This window comes from Limulus polyphemus, unplaced genomic scaffold (genome assembly GCF_000517525.1).
Source record: "Limulus polyphemus unplaced genomic scaffold, Limulus_polyphemus-2.1.2 Scaffold3334, whole genome shotgun sequence".
NCBI lineage: Eukaryota > Metazoa > Arthropoda > Merostomata > Xiphosura > Limulidae > Limulus > Limulus polyphemus.
This window is the reverse complement of record NW_013668944.1, coordinates 13,937-31,586: the sequence shown is the minus strand read 5'-3', so window position 1 is coordinate 31,586 and position 17,650 is coordinate 13,937. Positions and strand designations below refer to the sequence as shown.

Genomic DNA, 17,650 nt, shown 5'->3' with positions numbered 1-17,650 from the left:
AAGCAAAATATAAAATTATTTTATTATATCTTAACGTTTGTAAAGCAATGTTTTTCTCGTGCCTTTTTTTTTCTATTCACATGATGCCTATCTAACATGCAAAGTAATTTTCATTTTAAAATTAAAAGTACTTTTATGTGTCAGAAAGTTTTCAATTTCACATGCCAAATCTATATAATGTCCAGATAGTTATCAAACGTTTCTTACGAAAAATTTTATATTTTATCCATTACTTTCAGTGATGAATCTCTGTACAGGTTTGGTAGATTTGACCAATCTGGTAACCACCATAAAAAAATTAAGAAATAAATATAAATTATGCCTCTTTCATTCTAGAATGAACACAAATTATAACACAAAAACGTAAATGTTTAGACTAAATAGCTTAAATCTCATAAAATATACACTTATATATATTTTTATTATATTGACTGTCCAGCCACGCCTGGCTAACAATACAAAAGTTACAATGATGCAGCACATGCACTCATGTTACCGTATCCAATAACATAAAACTGGCCTTTGGTCTGTACAAAGTGACTTGTCTTGTCTGTGTTTTAGTAGAGTAGTATTTTGTAAAATACAGTCACATTTCAATTATTATACATTATATATGTATATAGATTATTGTTATTTTGAAATCAGTTCTTAAAGTTATTTTTCCTAAAACATAGAACAGTAAATAAAGAAATAAAGCAAACAATTATCTCTTCTAGTTTTGACCCTTGTACTTGGTTGCTAAGCCTTTAGAAATTTTGCACGTGGAGAATATGAAACAAAATAATTTTTAGAAGTTTTATATATACTTTTGAATAACTAAAAAATCATAAGTTACTACATCAATACCATTTATCAAGCTTAGTAACTAAGATGTATTTTAGTCCAAAAAGTATGAAATTTTGAGCAGACTAAAGACACACCCTACCTCCTTGAAATATTTGTTCAAAAGAAAAAAATAGCATCTAAGCCCATTAAAATGGCTGTGAAGGCCACTAGGGGGACATTCTGAGTTTCTGATTGGTTATTCATGTCATATATAGAAGTAAGTGTATATAAGGGAGAGTTTCCAAAAATGGAAGGAGGTGAGCAGGGTGCCACTATGTTTGATTTATTATGCCAGCAATATCTTAGCAAATAGAAAATATAAGACCTTTTTATTTTATATTCTAGCTTGTCAATATCGGTAATCTGAGTTTTTAATTCATACGAAACTATAGAATTAATATTTTGACTTCACAAATACCTAATTTGAACCAGTGCTGCATTCAACATACCACGTGACACACAAAAATCGAAAATTACCTGTGTTTTTTTAATATTTACTTTTAAATTAAGAAATGGAGTAATGTATAATATTCAAATTTGAATTATAATCTACAGTTTGGTACCAAAATTATTGACATAAATCCATGAAATAATAGTTCAATAAAATTTTGAATGCAAATCAACAAACGAGATGACATGGCCTTTCACCCATAACCTGTCTCAAAAGAGTTAAACTACAACAACAACTGAAATATTAGATCTTTACAATAACATTAGTTTCAAGAACTGTAAAATTAAGTTGATTATTCATATGTTTTAAAATTCCTAAAACACCCACTAACAGCAACATGTTTATAACAAACATCAAAGTTTCAGGCAGATTTTACATCTACCATAATATAATTCCTTATAGCTTCTTATCTGTTATTAAAATATGCTTATGTTGATTAGAGCAAACTCTTCATGATTGTCATGCTTTGTTTTTTTGTTTTAATTCAAGGATTAATTCAGCTCACAGCCCCTTTATCTGAACAAAAACAAAGATCTGACGATGTAACGTGCAGAAAAACAGGCATAGCAACTGCTTACAGGTGAAAGAAGCAAGACACTACTGAAATCAATATAGAAATAAAATGTTTTATCTAATTAGTGTCAGCTGATCATCTAGTGGTAAGACTATTGAAGACGAAGATAAATGAAAACTAATTAAAAGTTATCAAATGATCAACAGATATAATTGGTAACAATAAGGCCTAATTAATATGTCTTAGCTATTTCATGTCATAAACCTGACTTTCCTCCTCAAAAGTTGGACCAAATCTGATGTGAAAGTGCCAAAACTGCATTTACAATAAACATTCTATCTGAAGCTGACCAATTAGAGAACCGACTGTCCTCCTACTTTGTTGGAACTAATCTGACGTGAAAGTGCCAAAACTGCATTCACAATACATTCTCTCTGTAGCTGACAATTTCAAAATGAGCTGCCTTCCTCACAAGTGGAACTGAATCTGATGTGACAGCATCAAAATTTAATTCCCAATAAACATTCTTTCTTTCAAAACATATCTCCCAGGTAGGACACACTGCATCTATCTCATGAATCAGTATATAACTTTCTTGACTGGTTAAGCTACAAATAGTAACATGTCAGGTTGGTCTTATCACATGACCTTAAAAGGACTAAGGATGTTCAAAATCAAAATTTAGGAAAGTTTTAAATTCCATAGATAAGAAATTATATATAAAGGAGAGTAATGTATGTAGAACACACAGAAATAAAACTATAAGGAAAATTTTCTGCCTAAGTTTCAAGGATGTTTGTCACATACCGGGATCGGTGTAAGGGAATGGTGGAGCAGGAAAGTCATCTCTTTCAATCCTGGGAATTTCTGTAGGTTTAGGTCGTTGTGCTCCTGGGTAATGTGATAATTCTATCGGTTCCTCATTATTCATGTATGGAGACTTGGGTCGAGGTACACTAGACTGGATGGATTCCACTGCAAACAATATTTAAGATAAAAGATATTTTACATGGATAAGAGAAATATATCATTTTAAGTTAATAACTTGTAATAAATAACTTTAACAAAACTGTGACGTACAAAACATAAAAAAGGATATCGGAATGTAAACATCCCCACAAGAGCCATTAATCACTGCTAAATAATTAAATATCATAATGATTAATGTCTATTACAATAATCTAAAACAACATTTACACTTACACACTTCCTTTTTTGCTAAATACCTAAAATATTAAGTGTAATAAAGACAAAGCAGCCTTATAGGTGTAAAGAATCTTCTATAAAAAATCAAACCAAGTTTTCATTCAATTTCTCAAACTTTACTACCTATTTCTATAAATTTATAAAACTTACCAAGAACAGACATCCCTGAAGAATCCAACATCCACCATTAGAATAATCACAGTTTTTGATATGAAACAAAAAAGTGATTGATGAGCAAACAACCTAAACTATGTTTAATGTTCAGAGTTTCAACTCAAGTTTAAATAAATGAATCAATTGCTTGTATAAACACACAACACCTGTGTTATTTCACATATATATATGTATCAATTACTACATTAAAATATAACATAAACACATAATGCCTTTATTACTTTACAGATATGTATAAATTACTTCATTAAAATATATCATCTACACACAACATTTGTGTTACTTCATAGCTATGTGTCAGTTATTTCATTAAAATATAACATCAACACATAATGCCTTCATTACTTCACAGTTTATAATGATGGAGGTAATTAAAAATAGATGTAAAATAAATCAGAAATATTTTTTTCATTGTTAAACTTTGGGACTTCACCTTAGAAAACTTCATAAATTTAATTATATAATAATATCTTTAAAAGTTCAAATACAAACTGAAAAAGTACTGAGTAACCAAGCGGTACCCGACACATCTCGGACTGAACAATCAAAGATTTGTTCACTCTTCATCTTCAGTTTCTTTTACAATTTCATTACTACATTACAAAAATTTCTTGAATAATTTAAAAACTTAGTAAGTACATTTTAGAGTCAACACATCAAACCAATTCAAATTTAAAAATACACAATTTTCTTTAATGATGTATGAACATGCCCATGTCTCTTTTTATTCCAACCTATTATGTTGATCTCCACCAACAACACACAAAATATTTTTTGTCTGAGTTATATAATTATGTGATCATATATTATTCATAAATAGAAAAAAAATGTACTGTAAAAAGCCACAACAGTGAGGACTAGTACAAAACACTTAAAAGTCGGGTGTAAAGGTAAAGGACATAAATTTAAAAAAAACCTCTCTTGTCAATGCACATAACTGTCAAAAAATAAAATAATATTAAGATATCAAAAATATTTTTCAGGCATTTTCTTTGTTAGATGTTAATAATCTATTATTCCATTCATAACTGTCTCTCATTATTTAAAATAATACCTTAACATTTACAAATACATTGTTGTAACAAAGAAAGAACTTTTCACTTACTTTAAATTAGAAGGGAGTCTACTAATATTGAGAAACTTGCCTTGTTTTGTTCCTGACGATCTTCCTGGTGATCTTCTTTTCAAACTTTCTGCAGAAAGGTAACATTTACAGATGAACAATTTAAACAGAATTATTTTGTAATCTAATATATGAGGTCAGGTTACAATGTGTTACATAAATCCTAATATCAGATATTACCATCAATGAATATGTTACAAAGCTATATAAATCCTGACATCATATAATACTATCCATGTATATGTTACACTCCACGCTGTTATATAAATCCTGATATCAGGTATTACCATTCAAATGTTACATTGCGCACAGTGTGTTAAAAAAGTCCTGATATCAGATCTACCATCCACATATGTTACACTCTTGTTTCTTTGTTTCTTAATTTCAAGTAGAACTACACAAGAATTATTGATGCACTGTTGTCCTTGATTTTGAAATTAAAAGCTAGAGGAAAAGTAATTAGTTAACAGCACCCATTTCATCAAACAATATGATCTGATCATTGCTCTTCAAGCACACATACAGCAACATATTTGTGACAATACATTGTGAATCATATATCCTTGGATTCACAATCCAGGCATGTTAACCAATATATCATATTCAGATGCTGTTACAGTCTATCAAATCAAACTTAAATGATCAGCTGTGAATTTAACCAATGCCTTTCCTTGTCCAAACATTTTCAGGATTAAAGCTGTTCTTAAGATGGAGGAGCTTGATCCAATCACAGATAACTCACAAATAAGAAAGAGAAGTGAGAAGTTCAGAATAACAAGTTTGGCACAATCTTTTAATCAAACTACAACAATAAATTTCACTATTTTACAATCTTAAAAAGTAGCTACATAAAATTTTTTTTTCCTTGAAAAATTACTAACACAAAATGGAGACCAAAATTAAAATAATGCAGTGTTGATTTTATTCTCTCTCCCTGTTGCCATGTCAACTAACCCACTAGCAAGAATAAACATCCACAAAAACGTTTATGGGAAACTACTACATTAACATAATTAGACAAAATTTTCCAATAAAGGAAATAAAAAGCAACTTCTTCCATCACTTTCAAAGAAAAAAACAGAATAACTTTAAAATATGATACAGTAAAAAATAAGTTTGTAACTTATATCTAACTTTGAAGATATCAATAAATGTGAAAATAATCATATATAATTGAACAATTTCACGATAATCTTTGAAAAAACCAAGTCATGTACACTTTTACTTAACAACAATTAGAGCTTACTTGTTTTAAACAGTGACAGTTCATTTAAGATTAAAAAACTCTGTATCATTGATAAGAACAAATCAAAGATTCTTTACTACTAGATATTGTTTCTTTGTAGTTTATATGACTATGACATGGAATTCACAAGCAAGGTGAAGAAAGACCAAAAACATTACAAAGATCTTGCATTATGAATATCTAAGTCAAAGGTGTTACCCCGATAAGTCAGAACACTTGCTTATAAAACAGCAAAAAACATTGTTATGAAAAACACTTTGTGCATTTTTATAACAAAAAAATTGAAGTTATGTTAATGTGTTCTACAACCTACCTGGAGGTCGGAAAAACTGTGGAGACTTTGGTGGATAGGGCTGGATGGGGCGTCTGAGGTAGCCCTGTGTGGGTTCAGCTGTCAAGTAACTTATGGTGTAAACACGACTAAGGTCACCAACAAAGATGTTTTCTTTATCTGGATAACTACCAGAACGTTTATGCCCATACTATATTAAAACAAAAATTGACATTGTGATGACAGCTGAATAGAAACTGGGTAAGTTTTCAATACTGAAACATGTAAAGGAACCTAGAAAACACCAACACATTGTAATGTAATACTAAAGTTTTCTACAATGAAACATGTACAGGAACCTAAAACACACCAATACAATGTAATGTAATACTAAATAAGTTTTCTATACTAAAATATGTAAAGGAACCTAAAAACACCAATACAGTGTAATGAAATACTGAGTAAGTTTACGATACTGAAACATGTAAAGGAACCTAAATAATACCAATACAGTGTAATGTAATACTAAATAAGTTTTCAATACTGAAACATGTAAAGGAACATAAATAATACCACAGTGTAAAGTAATAGTGAGTAAATTTTATATTCTGAAATATGTGCAGAAACCTAGAAAAAAAAACATAATGAAAAACTGTCCAACAAAGAGTAAAATTAATTCCTGGATTTTCACTGATTATGAGAGTCAATAACTGCCAAACATTCACCTGACCAAATTAAATTTCAACTTCTTTAACAACTGTAATGAAAATCCTGTTTTAATTTTGGTAATTTAAATTTCATCACTCACGGGATATTGCATGTGCAGCATCAACACCTAGTAAAGCTTTGGTTTACCCACAGACTATCAGTATGTTTCAAAGTAACAGCATCAAGTAGTAGTAAAACTAAGGTTTGCCCTAAGACTGACAGAATGTTTCACAGCAGCAACAACAACAACAAGATGTAGTAAAGTTAAGGTTTTCCCTAAGACTGGCAGCACATTTCAAAGCAACAAGATTTAGTAAAGCTACAATTTTGCCCTAAGTCTGGCAGCATGTTTCACAGCAACAAAAACAAGACGGTGTAAAGCTAAGGTTTATCCTAAGACTGGCAGCATGTTTCACAGCAACCACACATGAGGGAATGCTGAGGTTTGTCTTAAGACTGGCAGCATGTTTCACAGCAACCACACATGCGGGAATGCTGAGGTTTCTTTTAAGACTGGCAGCACGTTTCACAGCAACCACATATGCGGGAATGCTGAGGTTTGTCCTAAGACTGGCAGCACGTTTCACAGCAACCACACATGCGGGAATGCTGAGGTTTGTCCTAAGACTGGCAGCACGTTTCACAGCAACCACATATGCGGGAATGCTGAGGTTTGTCCTAAGACTGGCAGCACGTTTCACAGCAACCACACATGCGGGAATGCTGAGGTTTGTCCTAAGACTGGCAGCACGTTTCACACCCTTTAAGATTTTAAGTAATTTATCCCACAAGCTTTTTTATTATATCAAATTCCTTGTCATAAAAAAAACAGCTTGAATAAATATTTATATGTGAAAGTTTTTTAAACACTAAATAGACAAGATCAGTGTTCATTGAATCTTTCTGATGATGAATAACATTTAAATTATTTTAAATAAAACCTCCTCATTTGTTTTACATGTGACGTAGTACGAGTTAGAATTTCTGTGTAAAAAATATTTGTTGAAAAGAGAAATCAAAAAGACTTAATAGTAATTAAAACAATAAATAAACATTTTATAATAATTACAGTCTCTTCATGTATACCTTTACATTTCTCTTATTCTTATTTCTCTTATATTCTTAGTAATTAAGTGGTCTCCTTCAAAAATTGTTCAATTATATATCATTAACCTTTTCTTAATTTTCATATCTGGGAAAAGAAAAAGAAATTTTGCATTCAATTAACAAAGTTTGAACTCAATATGAATTTAGTAATATACCTGTATACTTTTGAATTTAAAAAAATAACTTGTGAATTTTTAAATTATCTTCTAATCTTTCACTTCTCACTTATTTTTCCACACCATCTGCATGCCAAGAAATAAAGCATGATCAGCAAACTGACGTTAACTCAGCTTCAAATGTAGAGTAAGCAAAGATGCATTGCATGAGCCATGCAGTTTTTTTTAAACATTTATAAAATTGTGTATTTGTCAGAATGTGTACTTGTTTAACACATCATCACACTACTAACCTTTCTCGTCAAAGAACCATGGGGGCTTTGTGAACGTGAACTGGACAAACTCGGAGAATAAGAGCAACCTACTGTACGCTGCCAATCAAATGAAAGAAACATAAACTTCTTTTAAAAAAAATTTATCGACAGCAGCCATTACTACAATATACCACATGCATTAATAAAAAAAATTATATTTAAGCAACAATTATTACTAACACTAACCAAATAAAAGTTTAAAAATATGCAATTTTCAATTAAAGCTCAATAATTCATCCAAATCATTATTTTCATAAGCATCTAAATAAAAAGCTAAAAAATTAGCATACTAGTTCACATGCTAATGACAAATTCAAAATAATTTTCATACACGTGCAACGTGTCAAACGTCAGTGTCATAAAAGAATATACAGCAGTCCTTACTTTTCCAGAATGAATTGTATCAAACCAGAAGCAAAACTCTCCAAGAGTTAATACGATAGAGTATTTTACCTCACCATCAACCAGATCTTCTTTAGTTTGGCCATTTATATAACCATCAGCTAGTTTTTCTTCAGGTGCTGGCCCACATCTTGGATGCCAGATGGCTCCACCTGCAATATTCCAACGTGCATTATTATCACCTGCATTCTTTATACATGGTATTCTGTTTCTCTTTCCTTACTTTACTTTTAACTAGAAAATTATTCCCGTCCTGACGAAGGGAGGACTTGAAACTAGTACTATAACAGAAGGACTATATCTATAGCATATTAGGGCTAGAACTATGTGGTGGCTTGAAATTAGTACTGTAAGAAAAGAACTAGGTCTGTAACATGTCAGTTTGAAACTAATACTGAAACTAAACCAAATAAAACATTTTAAAATTAGGTTTACTGTGTCAAATATCTTGAATTTTATGTTTCTAACAATATTTTTATTCGACGATATAGCTATTGTAGCTACATTAGAACGACTATACCTAGACAGGCAGATAGGGACAAATAAACTGATAGTTACCTTTTTCTGTCCATTAAAAAAAGATAAACATGGTTCATACTCAATTAATCAGATCAATTTTGAGCACTTTTCAAGGACTTTCTAAGCTCTTTCAGAATCTTTTTCAATCACTTTTTTGAAAACTAACATCTATACCAAAATCAATCGGATTCCACTGAAATTTTATAAAATTCCTGGTTATTTGTTCAACGTGTGAATGTAGACTAAAAGGAAAAGAATGCATTTATTTATTGGGCTCAACTTTGCAACATGCATTAAAGTTAGATATATTCTGCTATTATGATATTTTTAAGTACTTTTGCAAAAAAAAAGGCCCCTTTTCAAACACTTTCAAGGATGTTTATGCACACTGTATAAAGCAGCAAAACATGTGGTATGGTTGCTCGAGTTGTCTACAAAAATATTTCATCAAATTAATTAACTCATTATCATCAGATTAGATCTACATTAAATATATACCAAGGAGTGTCTGAAAACTCTGCCAAGATGTACAGTATTTAGTTTGTCGTGAAAGTTACTCTGTTGTCACATAAAGCTCTTTGCAAGGGTTGAAAATGATTTTCAACTGTGTCCAGTTTACAGGCACTGCATTTTATATCTCAAAATATCTTCCTCGAGATACAAATATATAAAACCCTTTTTTCACAACTTGTAGCCTATACATTTATTTCATATTAAAAATTTTAATTGCTTCTGCTAGGTTTCTGTAAACATCAAAAAATACATATTGTTTAGAAACTTGTTTTAAATAATCCAGAATCACAATGGGTGTTTAATTTTTTTGCATTTGTGTGATCCTTATGTTAATTAGAGTCCTGTGACCAACAAAGTAATAGACCCACAAGCAATTTGTTGCATAAATAGGTTATAAAAATGTGCTTACAAAGCCAATGATGTTGATGGACCCCAATTCTAGGGTTAATCACCTGACTGCTGACATATGGTTACATTTATCAAGAAAGCAAAGCTGATAAAAAACATTATATAAACCAAACTTCAAACAAGATCAATCAATCAGAAGATTTATTCATGTGACTATTAGTTCATGAACCATCATTCATAAATAAACAACTTTCATACCCAGGTTACAGTACTTTTCATATAAAGAAGTAAAGAAACCAATACTTTATAAAGAAAAACCTTACATGAAATGTTATGGTTTTTAAAGTTAGTTCTAAATGTTGAAGTTAGTTATTCATTAGGATAAAGTATAATGTTGTCTTAAAAATAAGACACTCAAAAAACATTCACATTAACAGTATAACACCGAAGTAGCTGGTATCTACTGTTAATAACTAGACATTTTTAATCAGACAAAAACATGTGCTGATAGCTTCTATTACTATGTCACAACATGACCATCTTTTTATTATAACTTAGCAAAAACACAGAACTGTTAGTCAATCACTCTTTGATGAAAGATACTTCACACAGTGTCATTACCTTGCATGTACATTTCTTCACCATCACCAAATGGATCACCACATTTAGAGCACCGGGCACAGCTTGGGTGGAAATGGTGATTGTCACCGGCCTGAAATACAGAGCATTTATGCAGCTGTATTAAGCCAAGAAAGGATTGCTAAATTTAGTAAATTTATTCATCAAAAACTGGCTAACCTAAAGAAAGTTAACTTTAATTGCAGAGAAATGTCTTGTTAAACTACATGAAAATAATGTATCAAATGCTGACTTAACCAAGGAAAGTTGACTTCTATAATTGTTGTAGATAAACCTGTTATTAAAGTACATGAAGCTACTGTAACAAGTACTGGCTTAACCAAAGACAGCTGACATCTTTAGCTGCAAAGATACAATTTGTCAAACTATGTGAAGATACTGCTACAAATATTGGCTTTACCAAGAAAAGTTGATATCTCTAGTTGCAAAAAAATGCACTAAACTACATATGCAAGGTTATTGTTCCAAACACAGATAGTTGAATTCTCTACTTACAAATGATTAATATGAAATCTTCCCCAGCATGAAAATAACTGTTACATACCTAGCATTATTGGTAAAATATAAGTACAGAAAATATTCATTATTTTAAATAACTTTACAGGCATCAACTATATCAAATAGAGAAATATGCACATCTAAATTTGTTACAACAACAATGAAAAAGCTGTCATAAAGTTAAATTCAACATACAAAATTTGTAAATCTATTTCGCTGAAAAATAAAAGAGGAATGATACCACATCCTTTAAGCATAATATAATAATAATACTGGAAAATAACATTAATAAAACAGAAGGAAAGGAAATCTGTACCACCTGTTCATAAAACTTGTCTAACATTGACAGTTAACATTTTCCTAAATTGAAAATGTATTTCCAATAATACTTACCTCCACTGACACTTATAACTATTACTCGATCACCAGAGTTTCTTCTTTGCCCACCTAATCATTAGTCTGATTTGTTCTCACTTGCTCCAGTTTTTTATACCCCACTCAATTGCCCTTGGCAATAATTATCTTGTCATTCTCTACACCTACATCAATGCACCCTCTATCCTGGTAGTGTATATAAGCACTGCATTCAGATAATTTTATCACTCTTTCTAGACTAATACCATCCCAGTCTCTAACACCGGCTTTTAGTGGGGAGGAAGGGCGAGATAGTGTCAGCAAAGGTACGTAATATTGGAAATACATTTTTGATATAGGAAAATTATAACTTCCAAAACATACTTACCTCTGCTGCCACTTATAAATAGAATCCCACACTGAGGTGGGGCCAGTGAAAGCATTATCTATACAGAAAGCGTCTGCATAGGTCATGGGTGTACCAAGATAGGAGTGACACCCAAGTGAGGAAACCGCTCTACATCTAGAACAGGTATGTTCTTCACCCTGAACTTAGTTCCTGTACCAAGAATGAAATCATACATGAGTAATCATCACTATAGACCAGCTCCAACCAGATAGCTGAGGTTCCACTACTCGGGGTTGGAATTAAGGGGTCTTGGTCCCTATATCCCACTTTGGTGACTAGAGCAATTGGACCTCAACGTTATATATATAGATATACTTGTGATTGGATTCCAACCTGTAGCCACATGGTGACATGTTCCAAACCACTGGAATCACAACAAACAAGTAAACAACACCGAAGCAGACAAACCTTCTCATCCACCTGAAAAAGCCAAAAAGGCAACATCCCAGGCTCGAAATGATGGGATCCTTTATGTCTTACTCAACCAAAAAAGCAGAACTCATCCAATCTGGAATTATGAATATTCATCCTCACTCCCGAACAAAGTGGGCAAGGAGCCTTCCACTTGCCCCTGGAATTATGGGGAGAACGTGAAACACCTGTGCTCAAACAAGGACCCAGGATGGGGCCATTCTGCATTCAGAATTACAAAAAGATAGTGGACCTCCTTCCATGAACAATATACTGAACTGATATTGATTAAAAAGAAGGGTCATGCACACCCCAACTGGATAGTCGAGCATCAAATCTGAACCAGTATTATGAATAGGCTCCCACATAGGCTGGCACCGCTCCTACCAACATCTGGGAAACAACATCCATCTTCTCAAAGAGTGGAGGAATTCACTCAAACACTGGAGGAAAAGCCTCTGTCCACCACCCCAGTGACTGGAAATCGGGTGTGGTAAGAACTCTCTAGCTCCACTAGTAGAATTTGGGAGGTAATGTGCATTGGGGAGTCCTGAAGAACACTGCTCTGGAAACAGTGCAAGAGGTGAACCAAGTTCCCTAAATTTTTAAAAGCAAACCGACCCCGATTTAGTTAATCCGATGATTGGCAGGGACAGGCAGGATCCCCTTTAGCTTTACTCATAATAGTTCCATGAGTGGGGGTCCAACATAGTATGGTAATACCACCTGGTGAGCTCCTAGGTAGTCTTACGGAACAACTCATTTCTACAGAGCCTGTTGCAACTGGTATTAATTATAGTGAAATAGTGGTTGCTAGTGTGGAATTGGTTTAAATAAAAGCCCACCTGCCTGGCCAACACTCATCACAGAGTGGGATCTTGTGAAAACAAGGTAAAGGACCCTGAAAGGTAGAAATAAAAATACTCACCCCTTTGGATAATCAAGAAATGGTTAAAATAGCTCAAGGTGAAGAGAATGCCAGATCAGGCAAATAACCCGAGATAAAGGTATTAGAGGGAGGTCCACATACCAGTCCATTTATTAAAATCAACTAGATAAAACAATAACATTCAAAGTATCTCAGAACAATCATAATACTGGGAAACCCATTAATGACACTTTTTGAAGAAAAAGTGACTAAATTATCTGAATGAGGTGCTTATATACAATACCAGGATAGAGGGTGCAATGACGTTGGTGGAGAGTATCGCAAGACAAATATCACCAAGGGCAATTGAGTGGGGTATAAAAGACTGGAGGAAGTAAGAAAAAATCAGACTAATGCTTAGATGGGCAAAGAAGAAACCCTGGCAGTTGAGTAACAGCTATAAGTGTCAGTAAAGGTATGTATGTTTTGGAAGTTGAAAATATTAAGTAAAATCAAAAATACGTTTTTAGACTAAAATGAGTGCACTTTTTAACAGACAATTAAGATTATTTATTATAGAAGCTTTGGATCTCCTAACGTTTTACAAATGCTTTCATTTTATTGTTCTTTGAACCATGTCTTAACTACTGTGTCATGATATAAAAGACTGTTTTGTGTAAATATTATTAACTGATATATATTTTGTGAGTGAATATTTTATGATTGTTTAGCTTTGTTCATAACAAGAGAGTTAGAAACAATTATTTTAAAGTAAATGTTAGTACAAGTTTATTTAAGTAACTTGCTAACAGTTGTACGTGATGTTTGTAACTCACTGATGTTGAGATTATCGAATGTCGCATGAAATTTATTGATGTTCAGGATATAGCAAGCAGAAGATTAAGTAACAAACATATAAATAGTGTGAGATGAGCAGGAAAAGTAGACAGACAGAGTAGATGAGAAGTAAAGTTACGAGAAGGAATTTGGCCAAAGAAAAGTTAAACTCAAAGTTAATCATCATAGGAATGGAAAGCCTAATGATTAATATAGGTCCAATGAGACTAACAGTGTTGAAAGAGAGTTCAAAAGTAATTGAACTAGCCTCATTGGAATTTGACAAATAGACAGACAATTCTCGGAAATACTAAGAGAGAAAAAGGAGCAGATGATTTTAGAAGTATAGGACACAACTGTGGTTTGGCTTGTTAATGGGTATTCTGAAGCAATTGAAGAGGCCTAAGTGGACTTTTGACAAAAAGAAGAGAACTATATATTGTTTATGATATGCCTACGATCTCTATAATGTAAAGAATTTGTTGTACATATGTTTAACTTGTTCCAAATATATATATATATATATATATATATTATTTTGAAAATAACTGGAGTTAGTGCTGTTCATTTTTTGAATTTATCACCAACACGTCACAGACACCTACTGTAGAAGAATCTTAGAAGAATCAACAGCAACACAATATATATTTATACTATGAAGAAGTTTAAGTAAAAGTTTTTAATTGACAATTGGTGAACATAGCATTTGACAGACTGCAAGTAGCAATACATTACCCAGCAGGAGTGCAGAAATTGTAGGATAAACAAAATTTCAGGTTACATCACATGTAGTTTAACCATGTATACTCCCCTGTATAACTTGAGACAAAAAATTTTTTTTCATTTAATTTTTTACCTCACCTAATAACTTTTATTAAAGAATATATATCAACATATAAAAAATAAGAAATTTAGCACTTACTTGAGAATAGAGGCCTTTTGCTCTAGAAAACCTGTCTCTATTAACCCTAAATTTTCCTCAATAAGTTGGTTCTCCAAAAAGTAATTCATGTAACTTTAAACTATATATTTTAACTCTTTAAACCTGTAATATTTTGAACATTCTGAAGGAATTATTTTCATGGTTTCCTAATAATTAACACCATATCTTATAAACTTTCAATTTTATTAATATTGTGGATAATGATATGGTTTGGATTAATTTTCAGCCAAAGAGACATAAATGTTCTCACACTGATAAATCAGGATTTTAAGTTGGCTGCTGGCAGCATCTGATTGGGTTTAAGAAGTTAAAATACAAACAGTAGAACATAATGCCTCAAAACTATTACAATATATCTAACTTTCTAGCTAACCTGTAAAAAAAGGTTTAAAAAATTTCATTACTTACTCAAGTACCAACATTTGTCTTCACTTAATAAAATCTGCTTGGGAAATTGCACCTTTATCGTGTAATTCACACAATGGCCTTTCAATGTACCACTGAAAGTAAGCATGAGTGAGTAAGTAATTTCCAAAGCATGAAGAGTTGGAAAAAGTTTCTTTCATGAGTGTAATAAATTTATTGATATCTCACAAAATAAGAATGGTGGAAGGTTCTTATTTTAAGTTCTGGCCTGTCAATATATTCAGTAGGTGTTTCTAAATGGTGGACATTCTGAAACCCACATAATGGAACAGAGAAAACCTAAAATAAAGAATTCAGAACATAGAGGCATTACGTGATGCAGAAAAGTGAATGTGAGTATGTGAAAAAGTGAATATGTATTTTATGTAACTATTTTAGGAAAATTTAATATTGCTCTGAAATTTCTGAACCCAAACATGCAAGGCATGAATAAAATCTGTCAAAAAGGTTATATTATCACAAAAAATCAAATTAATTGTATACATTAATAAAAAATCGAGCTGCAAAACACTGCATTCTGTGAACTTGACCTCTAAGGCATTTGTTGTACAATACAGTATTTACAATGTAAAAACTTACAATATAAATTAAATGAAAGTTTTCAAAATTCAATATATTAAACTGATATTTCTTTTATTTTTGAGTTTTCCTACTGTTGATATTTATTTAAAGATATCACAATTTATTTGTTCAATGTTTTGATCATTCGCATAATCAATGCCAAATACTCAAAACTTGAGCTAAAATGTACAATAATGTAGCTTCTTTTTTATTTTATATAATAACATACTAATGAACAGTTGGTTATATAAGATTTCTAATCACAGGTCAGGAAAGTGTTAGGTTTTTATGTGTGTGTTTGTATCTTGAGGTTCTTTTTGTGAGGTTGAAAATACATAGAAGAAATAAGATATAAAAAATATACAAAAAGGGTCCTGGGTGTAGGCAAAAAACTGAACAGTTGTTGCATCATATTTTCAAATGTTTTCTGGAGGACTGGGTTCATTGTATAGATTCTTTGCACATATTTCATTTGTATTTGTGGAGTGAACAGGAATCTATTTACGTCAAGATCATGGTTTCACGTTAATCTTTTCCAGATTTCCATAAGGGGTATGCTAACATTTTCTAAAAAGAAACTGTGTTCGTAATTAGGGTTGGTCAGTTTCGATGTATGACTTTTGAATTCAAATGTCTATTAATATTGTCTTCTCTAGACTGTTTGAATTAATTTATGGTTTGCCTGACTATTTTGCAAAGGAATTAGTAAATTACAAGGATAGAAAACCAGTTTATTAAATTCCATTGAAATTTGTTTTTGTTTTTTGCATTGAAACCTTGAGGGGGGCTTGTATTATGTTTACATTTAAAAATTTACCATAAAGCTACTTTTACTTTCAACAGTGGATTATATTTCTTTATGAGTGTTGTAGATGTGTTGAAAGGATAACATTTATTCATTGTAACCTACAGATAACAGTATACATATTAAAATCAAAACAGAGCTTGTGTAAACATATTGTTCAATATAAGGTAGAAGAAGGGTGGCTAATATACCAATTCTAATTTGACATTTTTCTGCAGAAATGGCCTTAATACTATCAGAAAATGATCTAGGTTCTGTTTAATGTATAAAACAAATTCTGTAAATTATTGTTATGTTTTACTATCATACAAATATTTAAGGAGTACATGTATGTAAAAGAATAATGAAAACAAAAGTAAAAAAACTTGTTCCTGTTAATTCAGGAAATGTTGTTTTTTTTTGTTCAGAGAGTCCATGAATTTGAAGAAAGTATAAATCTTTGTACAGGAAAAAAATTCCTTTAACAAGTTATAAGATTGATTAAATGGTCTGGTTTCAAATTAATTCTATTTTTTGGTCTTGTAAAACAATGAATGATAAGTTTTATTGCTTGTTGTTGGGGAGTTTGAGAGAATCAATTTACAACATTGAAATTTACAGTGATATTACTGTCTAGAGTAGTATAAATGTTTATGGAAGAGTGAAGTATTTTTTATTATTGAGTTTATTTTTAAAATGTAAGGCTCCAGTATCCCATTTCAGTATTTGCAAAGATTACAGTTAAATAGAGTTGTAAAACAACATGTGCCCCAACAATTTGCACAGGCCACAATTTTGCCTGAAGCCAGCTCTGGATGTTTTTTTATAAACTATAAAGTTTGATTAGGTATATTTAGATTTTTAATTCAGTGTATTTAACATTAAAGATTCATATTGTTTGGTTGATATAATTACTACAGAATATCTTTAGTAGCTTCCTGGATATGTCTTGGTTGCTTCTAAGAAGTTTTAAGTCATTTTTTCTGCTGGCATCAGATTACATTGCATGGTTTTGTTGGTTTTGAAAGACAGCTTTGTCACTAAAGTCATGTAAAAAGCTTCTCAATGGAACAGTTTTTGGTT

The 17,650-nt window shown here is 31.5% G+C and overlaps 1 protein-coding gene across 1 annotated transcript; it reads right to left on the bottom strand.

Annotated features, from left to right (window-relative positions):
• Positions 1–2,578: 2,578 nt before the first annotated feature.
• On the bottom strand, positions 2,579–12,559 carry LOC106469169 (actin-binding LIM protein 1-like). Its single transcript, XM_013929633.2, has 8 exons — positions 12,536–12,559; positions 10,459–10,597; positions 8,509–8,609; positions 8,035–8,112; positions 5,853–6,021; positions 4,316–4,363; positions 3,147–3,161; positions 2,579–2,765 (listed from the first exon to the last, which is right to left on the bottom strand). The coding sequence occupies exons 1-8, from the start codon at positions 12,557–12,559 to the stop codon at positions 2,590–2,592; spliced, it is 750 nt and encodes a 249-aa protein (XP_013785087.1). The 3' UTR covers positions 2,579–2,589.
• Positions 12,560–17,650: the final 5,091 nt, after the last annotated feature.

What these genes read in the sequence shown, in the direction of transcription:
- LOC106469169 (XM_013929633.2), bottom strand. Translation starts at nt 12,559, where the DNA reads ATGGATGTTGTTTCCCAGATGTTG. An exon ending in ATGTTGTTTCCCAGATGTTG is followed by an intron (nt 10,598 to 12,535) that starts GTAGGAGCGGTG and finishes TACTAAATTTAG; the next exon opens with CAATCCTTTCTTGGCTTAAT. An exon ending in TGAAGAAATGTACATGCAAG is followed by an intron (nt 8,610 to 10,458) that starts GTAATGACACTG and finishes GGAATATTGCAG; the next exon opens with GTGGAGCCATCTGGCATCCA.